The sequence below is a fragment of the Trematomus bernacchii genome, unplaced genomic scaffold (genome assembly GCF_902827165.1).
Source record: "Trematomus bernacchii unplaced genomic scaffold, fTreBer1.1, whole genome shotgun sequence".
NCBI classification, from domain to species: Eukaryota; Metazoa; Chordata; class Actinopteri; order Perciformes; family Nototheniidae; genus Trematomus; species Trematomus bernacchii.
Window position 1 is genome coordinate 6,139,329 of NW_022987720.1, and position 12,569 is coordinate 6,151,897.

The 12,569-nt window shown below is 43.0% G+C and overlaps 1 protein-coding gene across 2 annotated transcripts in view; it reads right to left on the reverse strand.

The window, feature by feature from the left end:
- LOC117493482 (glutamate receptor ionotropic, kainate 2-like) overlaps nt 1–12,569 on the reverse strand; it is a 55,812-nt gene that overhangs the window by 5,822 nt on the left and 37,421 nt on the right. For both annotated transcript variants that reach the window (XM_034144048.1, XM_034144049.1), the window contains exons 7-15: nt 12,374–12,517; nt 11,474–11,581; nt 11,237–11,350; nt 10,947–11,153; nt 9,926–10,149; nt 6,164–6,282; nt 5,059–5,276; nt 3,920–4,145; nt 445–695 (exon numbers count right to left, since the gene is read on the reverse strand). In XM_034144048.1, the coding sequence (XP_033999939.1) occupies nt 445–695; nt 3,920–4,145; nt 5,059–5,276; nt 6,164–6,282; nt 9,926–10,149; nt 10,947–11,153; nt 11,237–11,350; nt 11,474–11,581; nt 12,374–12,517 (1,611 nt within the window). The remainder of the gene's footprint in view (nt 1–444; nt 696–3,919; nt 4,146–5,058; nt 5,277–6,163; nt 6,283–9,925; nt 10,150–10,946; nt 11,154–11,236; nt 11,351–11,473; nt 11,582–12,373; nt 12,518–12,569) is intronic.

The following is a 12,569-nucleotide window of genomic DNA, read 5'->3' on the forward strand; positions in this document are numbered from 1 at the left end:
CCTGTGTGCATATGAGTATTGTTTCATCCTTAAAATATTCCCAAACCTGCAAAAAGGAAAACACATACAAACTAAAAAAACACTACTGAATATGTATGTTGTGTTGTAGTGGATGGTTTTATTGATTTCTTACATTATAGTTTGTTTACCTTTGAACATGGTCATGCTCTTGTACATATCCAATATTCTATTGACATGTATATAGACTACTTTTTATTTTGTATTTTATTACATATGTTGCATTGTTGGAGGAGCTCAGGTCAGAAGAATTTCATTGCCATTTCTACACTGTAGCTTTGTGCATATGACAATAAAACCTTTGAATTGTGATTTTATTTGAAATTGTGAATGTTATTCTGACTTAGAAACAAGAAATCTTAAAGGCAAAGAAAATGTGTCAAAACCATTTTGTTCTTAACACTGGATATAAAAGGAGTGCAGTACCTTCTCCAGCTGGGCGTTCTGATTGGACTTGTACAGCACCTCCCCTACGGCCACAAACACGGACAGCACCAGTCCTGCAGCCAGCACGATGAAGATCCCTCCGATGTTCTGCACCCCGAGAGCGCTGGCCTCCTTGCTCTCCTCCTCGGGACAGCCGTTCCCTCTCCACCACTTCTCCTTCATCATGTGCAGCTTCCCTTCCTCCTGCAGCTGCAGAATAGCTATCGTGATCTTGTCTCTGTAGGGAGAGCCTGCGAGGGAGACAACATGAGATTAGTGAGCATGGATAATAACAGGATATGATCAAATCCTGCTTTGCAAAGTTATTGTTAAGTGTATGTGTATGTATTTAACTAGCAGTGGTGGGTGTATGCAACACGCTCTGGCCTGCATGCGATCATATAACCTGTCATGTTATTGTTCGGCTGCTAAGCGGGAGTTTTTTTGTTAGACCTTCTTCAAATCCCACTAATCCCTACATTCATAGAGTGATTCCAAAATGCTCACTCCTCTCTGCAGTGTGTGAATTATAATACACAGGGAGTTGGCAACAAAGACTTGGCTTTGTGGAGTAAAGCTGCTGTTGATTTGGACGAATTAGCTGCAGTTTGCACACGCTTTCTTATGTCATAAATGGTGCATATAAAAGAGGGAAAACAGAGTGGAGTCTACATTACAGGGGTGCATATGTGTTCTGGATTAAATGTGTGTATGTGAGATAGGGTTGCTCTATCAGTGTGCTTTTTATGCATGTTAATGCCATGATGAGTAAAAGAACCCAAATCCACAGATAGCGGGAAGGCGCCAGAATTAGCGACATGGCATTGAGGCGCAGCAGGGGGGGGGCCTGGATCAAAGGAGGAGTAATCGCTGCAGAGTACCCCGAGTGGGGTCGTGTTCCTCCGCCATCCACAGCGTGTGTGAGAAAACACACGGCCGAGCGAGGCGCAGCGCACACACTCTGCCCTAACCAGGCCAGGGAAGATTAATTCATAATGTGGGCGTTAATGTTTCATTTATAAACTGGTTTAAAGGCTTGTTGCTGTATTTATATGATTACAGAGCTCATGCATAATGAAGCCTGTTTGTACATTTCCATTTGCTTATTCGGAGAGACTTAAAAGAGATGAAACAGTGTTCAAATGTTACATTTTTATAATCCCGACATAATAGAAGTAATTGTACAAACATTTTGCGGTGAACCTCGAGGGGGAATGAACTAAATATGGCCCCAGGTAGCAGGTAGCATCACTGTGTCTGTTGCTCCCCTACAGTTTTGCCTGTCAGCCCCTTAAATGATTCCCTTTCTGTCTCATCCATCATTTATCTATTGCCATACATCATCCTTTCATCTCCACCTCTCTGCGTGTTTACACCAACAAAGGGGACATAAATACAAAAACGGAAAATTACACAAAGTATCGCTGAGTTTTAAAAGGCACATCAGTGTTTACTGCTTTGATCATAAATAGTCCATCTTTGTGACACAAACTGTGATGGGCTCACGAGTGTTTAAAGGCACATAAACGTTACATCAATTCTGTGCATGTAGATATGTACTGCTCTCCGTGTATATCCATGTGAAAAGCATATGCTTGCTTCACTCGAAGATGAGAAATCTATCAAGTATCCGAGTCCCCTGATTCTTGCTCCCCTCATATTTCAAATGATTAATGATGGCCTAACAAAGCAGGCCTTGGATAAATGCTAATAGGATGAGTCCTTAGAGAGGAGGATATGGAGAGCGGCGCCCGGGCAAATGGAAAAGCTTGGTGCTTGACACACTGTGCATACACAACTACCTGACAGATGTTCAACACCAGAGGACATCCATCACTCCCACACTGTCTGGCCTCAAGTATTAATGTGATCACAGTTTAAGTCGATAGCCGTTGATGACGCATTTGGGTTTTGGGAAGAGTACGTGTGAAAACCGTAAAGCACTAAGAGGTTAAGACGTATTTTACGGCTGGCTCTGGTTTATTGCTCTAACAGCCCTACAGGGAATGAGCCTCTGAACAGTGTTTAGCAGGGCCAACGTTATAGGCTAGAGGTTACCATGAAGGATGAGGACTTAATTGTGTCAGGAAAACAAGGAGCCATTTCAAAAAATGAAATGTTCTTCTTCTATCAAGAGGGCTGTGGCATGAAAAGGGAACTCACTTAAGATAAATGAAGCAATTAACCATCTCAAGACCTTTTAGAGAAGAAACATATAAGAGGCTGTGATCAAGTTTATTTTTGAAATATTGAGCAATGAACATCTGAATTAGAGATTGAAATGAGTTAGAGGGCAGTAACGACTTTGAAAGCGGATGTCTTTTATCATTATTTCTTATGCATTCAAATACTGAACCACTTATCGCTGAATTAGAGCGATTTGTGGTATATTCTGCAGTCGTATACTATATCACCATATGTGTGGAAATGGAGCTGATCCACATTCTAGGTCTATGTGTCCATCTCAAGGGCATCAGTGTAAGTACTCATGCACTTATGGGGCCACAGTGGGACTATATTTCAGAGAACCACCTCAGCTTTGTTACAGCCATGGCAATCATGGCATCCCTGCAGATCTATAACTGCCCCATACTCATCAGCGGGAGCCGGGTCCAGATGTGGATGGCCAGAATTAATCCGCCATATTTTGATGGCCTTCATATCACTGATGATATATGTGGCTATTACAGCTGGTTGCAGTGCTCTCCGTGGCCTCGTCATGACCGCCGTCACCTCGGTAACAAGAGGATTGGAACTATCACCAGCTTTCTGCTAGGGTACCCTGGAGTCAGAGTTGTAAAACGCACAATATTAACCCTACAAAAGGTTGCCGTATATGTTAATATACCGTAGGAATTGAAAAACGCGGTTTAGTTTCTCTGTATCCTCGTAGGATAATGGCGCTTTTAAATGTCAGAATGCAATTTTTCTGACAGGAGCTAGGTCAAATAAGGAAAAGGAAAAAGTCTTAGTGCTTGTTTTAAACTCTCTGAAGTGCTTTGCTGTTGGAATTTAATCCTCAGACGAAATTCAAATGGTGAAGTCACAGCGAATTGCACTAAATCGACTTTCCCTGATTGATTTTAAGTCTTGCACTCGCTGCCTTATACGACTGCTAAGTAGGCTCCAAAACACATGATTACAATTATTTTTTTCAAAACTCCCCCTTGCTGAGGCAGAGCTCGGACAGCGGCTGGTTTTCCTGGCCCTGGGCACATTTTAACCGTATCCATGAATTCAACCTCTTCAGCCATTCGCTTTTCATTAAGAGAAACCTTTTACACCTCCCGCTGCTGAACTATTACTGCCGCGACCCCATCAATAAAAGGTCAACCTTTTCGTTCTCAGAGCTTATCAATCATCCACACTATATACCTTTATTGGTCACATAGTATCTGCAGTATCTCTCTCCGACCTCAATGTTTTCAAACGTTTGTTCACACACAGAGGCATACAGACATTCAAGGACATTTACCCATCGGGGTTCCCACTCCGTACGCTTTGGAGTCGATGAGGCCTCCGATCTGTGTGAGGTTGCAGTTGCGCTGGGTGACAAACTCGATGGTGGTGGACTCCATGAGGAAGGCGTAGTCGGAGGTCAGGACGCGCTGGATTCCCTCTTCCATCGTCTTAACCATCACAGACTGCCTCCTGCTGTTCATGAACTCCCACATCTTGTCGTAGGTGGAGATTTTAGTTTTCTACAAGACACCAGAGAAAAGAAGTGGAATGAGGTGGTGGCCAACTCTACCCAGCGCTATGGTCATTTGTTGCAGAGTGTAACCTTTAACTATGCAGGCTATTTATTGAATATCATTGCAATTAAGACCTCACTTGTATGATAAATAAAATATTAAAATTATTTTACATTTGCATTAAAAAATAGGACGTTAAAGTTTCGTACCCTAGGTTTTCCAAAAATATACTAGATTTTGATAATATATATATTTTTCTCAATGTTTTTAGATCCATTGATTTAAATCATAATGATATAATTACTATACGTATTGATAATAACGATATACTTTCATTTTAGAAAAGGCTTTATATTGCGACGCATATTTTTTAAATGTCTAAATCTAGTTATTCATCGATTACGTTCAAATCTAAGATACAGTATCTAAAACTATTAGTAACTGCAACAACGTTTAATACGTGTCTCATATAATTGTTGTATTGTTCTTTCACATAACTATGACAATAAAAGTGTTAAACAATTGGATATGTACCAGTCTCCGAGATATACAGTATATAGTCTATCTCGTGAGGGGTCTTTAGATGCGTGTTTATAATCTAGCTTTTATGTTTGAATCATTATTACAAGAAGATATCAGCCTCACTGTTTGCGGATCACTCTCATTACATGACATCAGAGCTGTATTGAATACCACTAATGCAATTATTATTGACTGACGTCTTCATTAAAATAACATAAGCTGCGTAGTAAACAGATGGTCATGTATTTCCAACAACCTATAGCTGCTAAAATGGTGTTTGCTCAAGTATTAAGTAACACTTGCTGTAACCACAGGTGTTTACAATCTAAAGGATCCATTTTAATAAGGGAGAAAGGAACATTTCTCATAAAGCCAGTCTGTACACATTCAGAACTACCTTGAAGAAAGTCATGGTGGCGCCGTCCTCCGTCACCCCGTACAGGATCTTAGTTTGTTTGGCCAGGTCATCGGCAGAGTCTATGGGCGACTCCATCCTCTCCACCGTGAGGAAGGCAGCCAGGTTGGCCGTATAGGAGGAAATGATGATGAGGGTGAAGAACCACCAGATGCCTCCCACTATTCGAGTCGACAGCGCCTTGGGCATGAGCTCTGAGCCTGGTGTGAGGGAGGTGGCAGTGTTTATTTTTAAATGTGAAAAACAAGATAAGATTAGTTTCTTTGAAAAACAGTCAAACTTGTTTCAAGTGCTCTCTTCAAGTGTTTCAGCTCAGGCAGACGCACCACTCGCTTCAAGATGAATCACTTGTGAGAGCTCTCTGAATAGGATGATTGTTAGATTTCAAACAAGCACAATTATCAAGTAGCAGTCACTAGCAAGTGCTTTAAATAATGCAGGAAAAACACTACTTAAAAAGTCTCCTGAGAAGAAGGTGTTTGCATAAATCAATCCCTTCAAATCAAACACATTTATATGGATTTTTCAGAACAGCGTGGAGAAGAGACAGGCTGTTTGGGCCAGAGAGTCATGTACCCAAGGTAACCTCACATCCTGACTCCACACCCCACTGATCTCTGGGTGCTGATGTGCCGAGGGCAAGAGGAGATGACCCTGGGTATTGTTTTACTAGCATTACTATGATAAGGAGCATATTAATAGACTGTATATGTATGGAATACATCTCAGTAGACATGCTATTTAACCTGCTGTTGATGAAACAATAGATATACAAACTGTAATCTTTGATTAAGTGTCTTAAATCAAAGGATATTAAATTGTCTCAAGTGGTATTGAAATATATCCCTCTCATATACACATCATCATCATCATATACATTATCTTCTATTTAATGTGTTCCTAAATTGATTAAATTAAATAAACATTAAATGCACATTTATTCTTAGTCCTGTCTTCCCAGCAGTGGACCCCCAGCGGTCTCTCTCTGTTGCCGCCGGCAAACAAAACAAGCCAACCCTCAGAGACAGTGGGATATAAAGAGCTCCAGCTCCACAGAGCAACAGCAGCCACAGGCTGAGGCAACTACCTTGCTGCATGAGAGCCCCAACTCCAAACCAGAAACTATTGAGCAGCGTAAAATTGTTTTCCACTACATCCGAGTCTGGGTTGCATGGATGCGGGTTGTACCACTCGTATGGGCTAAACCTACAAAAGGAGAGAGCACAAAGAGAGAAATGTCAGCAGAAAGCAAAGAACAGTGTGTTCCCCGCTGCAGAGTAAACGGCACATAACACATACATTTTATAATATTGTGAGCGAGAACAAAGAGAGTGTAAACATGTGGGAATCTTGTGTTGTGGCCTCAGGGTCGGAGCTTCTGCAGAGACCAAAGCAAATCATTCTGGCTTTCGCCGAGATCAACGTATCGGCATATTCAAATGCCATCAGTTTATTGTGAGAACAGATCAATAGGCTGGAATAACACTGTCACCGGTGATAATGTCCCTGTGCGTGATGATCTTTGGAGCTCATTTGGATTCACTGACTCAGGAGCCGTTACGTGTTACACCCAGCAACTGCAATCAACGTTACTCTACGAATGCCACATCCTCCTCACCCCCCCTCCCCCAACACGGGAATTGCCTTCTTCTTTCCCAACAACCTTCTCTGTTCGTCCACCTCCTAGCTGCCTTTCCTCTTTTTCCACACAGTTTCATCTCTTCTTTTCCATCCTGCTCCTTCCCACCCTTACACCTCATTTCCCCCGATTGCCTTGCATGCCCTATGAACCTCCCCCTTTCACCCCCTGTCCTCCCGCTGCTGCCTGCCTTGGCTGATTGTCAGCATCTTCAGGTCAGTTGTGGACATTTCTCATTTATTATCCTAAGCAAAAGTGGCACGGCATTAGTGCAGGGTGATTGGGTTAGTGTTAAGCATCAGGAGCTGATTGAGTTTGTGCTGAAGTGGGTGATAGCGGGAACATTGCTTATGCAGAGTTGAGGGACCCATCAGGTAAGGGCTGTTTAGCAGCTTTCCCCCCCCCAACGAGCCGCATGCTAATAAGCCCGGGGAAGAGTCTTAAAGGTTCTCACTGCGTAGAAATGTGATGCAATTTGTCAGCTGCAGCTTTTACAGACGCACAGGGACATATATGCTGTAAATATATACCGTGTTCACAAGACACAGAGCAGCATTTCACATTACCAAACGAAATGCTATATGACGGCAGTTTTATGGCAGCGCTATTTGCCACAGAGACGACATGATTGCTGTAGATCTGCATACAGATGTCATTCCACCCCTCCTTGTTGCTGCAGCAGCCTAATTAACAGCCTTTTTCTTTTACAAGAATCATGAAAGTGGCCTCATTCCTGTCAGATTTTCCCTCCTTTACAGCTATTTTCTATGCCGTCCCCTTGAGAGTCATATACATGGACACGGTTGTGATGACACACTATAATTATTCCTGTCAACTCCATCAGGATGTGGGAATTGTTCTGGAATGTCAATGAGTCCGGTCTCCTTGGAACCACAGGCAACAGAGACGGCACAATGGCCTTGTGGAGCTGTGCGCGATGCAGTGTGTTCGTGTAAGGTTTTCATGGCTGTGTGCATCGAGCCTCTGGCACATGGATGTTTGCGCATGTGCCTTTATGGCTGTGTGGGTGTGCATTTGTCCGTGGTAGCAACTGCGTATTTGCATTTGCTCAATCGAATCCATCTCAAAGTCAAAATGTTTTCCATGAGGATTTATTTATGTCTCTGTTACACATTATGGTAAGCTGCAGCCTGAGGCCATTTGTGGGCAACATCCCATATGTGCCATAGGTGAGGTAGTGTAAATATGTGTACATCTATAAGACCCCCTTGATTGGACTGTCCCTATCAGTGTATACTACATGTTTACTCTGTATGGCTCCTCTGTATGACCTTTGCCTTAAGCCGGCCTGTATTCCTGCGGGCCGTGTTTTGCACACCGATCACCAGGAAGAAGGGGACGTGGAACATGTGGACGTAAGGTCACCTCCTCACACCGAGCACAAGGGACATGTTGTATCGCACGCAGAATTCTAAAAAGATTCTCCCCCTCTCCCGTCCCTCTTCTCCTTCATCCGTCCCCGGCCACAATAACAAAACACGCTCCTTCCATTAACTGTCTGTTGGATTCAATTACTCTGGCTGGCATTATAGATCTGCTGCCTTTCTTCTTTCAGGCCAAATGACGAGGCTTGTGTTGGGGGGGTGGGGTGTTAAAATCATAGGCTTTCGGGAGTTGGACTGCGAAACTGCGACATCCTGTAATTACATGTAAACATTTCATAATGGAATTTAAATCATACAATCTTTTGGCAGGCGGATCTGCATTGGAAAAAGGTTTTTGAAATCTGAGTGAATACCATTTCTTTGTTAATAAAGAGAGAAATCAATCCAACCACAAACAGAGCTGAAAGAAACCACTGAGTGAAATGTATTACTCTGGAGCTTGAAATGAGATAGCTTATTTAGTCAGAAAAAGGTGTGTGTATGTGAATTGTGTGTGTGGGAAGAATTTCAAAGATGTGAAATCCCAGGTGAGATTGAGGTGTTCACTTCACTCACTCTATTTGCAGGGGATTCAATAAAATAATATACTGTGCATTTGAGGGGTTGACCAATCAATCGGTGGCCGTGCAATCAATACTACAATTATGAGAGAACCAGCTCAGCTAACTGAAGGAGAAAAACACTGTACTTCAGATTTGAACTTTGCTGAATAATTTTGGTCACAAAGTGTGAGGACAAGCACTATTTATTGCCACGGTGTGCAAAAAAAACGTGCCCAATGCTTGCATGCAGACAAGAGAATTATAATTTAATAAAAGTACCGAGGCCATTTCATTACAACTGAAAGCATATTAATATAATTGCATGCTAATCACTTACCCTGACCAACCGTGGAAACAAAGGGCTACGGATATAATTTGCATATTCTGAACAAACTTAGGTGACAGTTGCCGCTTTCCTCTTATGTGATCATTGTGCCGGTAACATTTGATGAAATGTGCATTAAACCCAAACCTCTCGGGATGAAAGCAGAGGAAGAGGAGCCCTGGGGTTAACACACATTTTGCGGTCATGCATTGAGGGTTTCAGAGGGTAGGGTGCATCAAGATATTTGTAAGAATTGTACATTCCTTACAGCAGCTTTAGAGATATATAACGGGTAGCTGGTTTTACAGCTGCTGATGCTTGTGCAAAGATGCCTTAAACAGTGTTAGCAGTCAGCTGATTTTAATGACTACACCAGTGTTTTTCCTTGTCTAGCTCATTAACTGAAAAGTACAGCGAGTAATGAAATCCGAGATAACGTTCATCCCTTTTTATTACCTTTTTGATTCTTTTCATTAAAGCTACTTTATCAATGCATGATAATGACGCTAAAACGTTTGTTATGTGAACTTTTCTGGGTGGTTGGTTAAGTGCTCGTGGGAGGTTGTAAAAGTCGGGGATTTGTTGTTCTGGCAGGCGCTGCGCTTCTTTCTGTAAAACAGTCTACACTTCCAGTTGTATTTTAAGGCTTTAAAAAGGCCCACTCTGACAAAAATAAATAATTTAAAAGCTAAAAAATATAAGCAATCATGGAAGAACACTGGGAAGATCCGTCGGAGTAATGTATTTTGATTTAATATTCTTATGTTGTAGACTATAGCTACATCACTGAAGTCTAGTTTGCCACCAGTCGAAGCATAATGATTTTCTGTGTAATATCCCCCCTTTTAGGCCCAGAGGGAATCTGTGTAAAAGTGAATGTAGGGAAACAGAAGAGGTACGTGGAGGAAGGAAGGGAAAGAAGGGCTTGACATGTTACCTGGCTATGACAAACAGCACACAACTGACACCCAAGCAAGCCAGCAGAATATACATCCAGATATCAGGTGAGAGGGGGTTGAGGAAGGAGAAGACCCCGGGGTTGGTGCCGTTGGGTTTGCGGTACAGGATACTTATCCCCAGCGTCATGTAGGGCTTGGAGAAGTCGATGACCTTCTCCCGGACGTAGGTGATGGCCAGAGGAGCCACCGCCAGGTCTGATTTCTGCAACGTGATAAAAGCGGTGGGTGTTTGAGTCACACAATAAAAGACAAGCAATCGCATTACGATCTGATTTCTGTCAACAGCTGTTCTGTTCAATATGTACAGGAGGAAGAGTCATGATGGAGGAGGGGACATTGCTGGGGTCAGTAGTTCAGAGGGATTAGCAGGTAGGAGGTTGAGTTTTTTTCTGGAAATGACAGGTAACATTTCTAATCCTTCTCATGTGGTGTCGAGGATGAGTCACTAAAGAGACCATTTTGGGATTAGATCAATCAGGGACAAATAATCCGTGTTTCCAGTGAAACAGAAGATTAGCCTTTTTCTGACTTGGAATATTTTAACATAACCCCTCCAACAGTGGCGGTTTTTACAGTTTTTTTTCTTTGTCAGATTTTCTGCAAAATGTTTGAGATTTCTTAGGCCTTTCCTTTTCTGCTGCTTAAGACAAACAGTCATTTAGGATTGAAGTAGCAACATTCAAATTATTCAAAGCAATGCAATTAACATCTCATCCAATTGGGCATTGGATTGGAGGTTATTAGTGAAACCACTGGCTAGAAAATCTTTGCTTTCGGAGATTTATAGAATAGAATGGGAGGGATGAAACCCCTCTTTTAATGGTCACACATGCAGAGCACACAGCACACACAGTGACATGTGGCCTCTGCATTTAACCCATCCTAGTACCAGGAGTCTAGTACTCGGAGCAGTTTACTGTCATTTCTACTTTTTCCTTTCCCCCCCCCCGAGTATTTTCAGCATATTACAATGCGCAGCCCCGTTGATAGTTGACTTACATGGTCTATTAGCTCTCGCACCATGCCGTTCCATTGGCCGGTGCTTTCATCCAGCGCGCCGTACTTCCCATCTTCCACTAATCGCACCTCATAGCGAAAGCCCAGGATGGCAGAGAGCTCCCTCAGCAGGTCAATACAGTAGCCTTCAAAACGGTCGTTCCCATACAGAGGCTTGTCCGACTTTTTAAACATCACATATGGCTCCTCCTGTGCAGGGAAAATACATTTAGCAGTAGTTTTTTTCTGTGTGTATTCGACAACTGTGTGTGTTATTGTTTGTCTGTGTGTACCAGAATGGTGGAAACACGCAGGGACTTGTTAGCCAGAGAGTCCGTGATGTTGGACGTCTTGCTTCTGTGAGACTCTGTCATATTCAGACCGCTGGGAGGATCCCATGTTCCAATCTGAGAAACAATTCAGCATCAAGTTTATCTCACTGTCTGCAAGAATATTTCAAAGCATCCAGACACACACTTTCTTTAAACTCAAAAGTCATACATCATCCACTGCACCAATGTGTCACACACCTTTTCCAGCCCCTCCTCCTTCAGACTGACGACATCCAGGTCGAAATCTGTCCTCAGTCCATTGGTCTTGTTGAAGAGAACACGTCCTGTCAACCCGTCCCAGTGAGCCTGCAGACAGAAGCGCACAGCATAATAATCTAAATTCTCAGCACACTGATTCCATTAACCTTAAGGTATCGTCTTTCACAACAGCTAATCGAAAAAACTTTTTCTGTCCCAATTATTAATTTTGTCTGGCTCTTCCCTCACTGTCTATCTCAACAAAATAACAAGAAATAAATAAAGCATCCAGAATAGCAGCAGGTTTGACAGGTAAGAGTTCATTATGCATGTGGTTCATTGTGCTTGAAGTTTCACTTCAAAGCCATTGGAGGAACAGACGGGCATGGCGAGCGATAGGAAACACAGGGGGGGGGGGGGGGGGGGGGGGGGGGGGGGGGGGGGGGGGGGTAATACAATGGCTCATTCTGAAAATTACCTGCAATGATACCATCCACATAATGACAGAGCTTTGTAGAACAAAGCAAATGGCTGACCCCGACTACAGTTAAGGAGACACAGAGAGGCTTTGATACAAACACGGGTGGAGTAATGAGCGGAGAGAAAGTGGGATACAGGGATGGAGTTGCTGTGGAAAAGGCGGTTATTTAGATCACATTATCAATAACATTATTGAGAGTGTTCAAATTAAGCAGCAAATGTGTTTTCACATGATTTACAACAAAAGAACAGACAACAATGCAAAATGTGCAGCTCAGTTCCCAGAAGCTGCTACAGTAATGCACAGAGGATGCTGCAAACATGTGATTGCACTGATCAATATAACATGTTGTGTTCAGCAGATTCCACAGGTCAGAGGTGAAGACAGGCTGCACACTGATAGCTCTGTTGGCCTTGTACCTCTTTGATGAGATTGATGAAACGCCCCCCGAAGCGCCACGGCTTGTGGCGGTTACACTGCAGAGAGCTGACCGTGATCTGCTGCGACTGCTGCACCGCCACCGCCACCACGTGCACCGCGTCGTACATCAGCGCTGCATCCGTCTGCGGACAGGAAGGAGAAATCATTAGACATTTTTACAACACCTGCCAATAC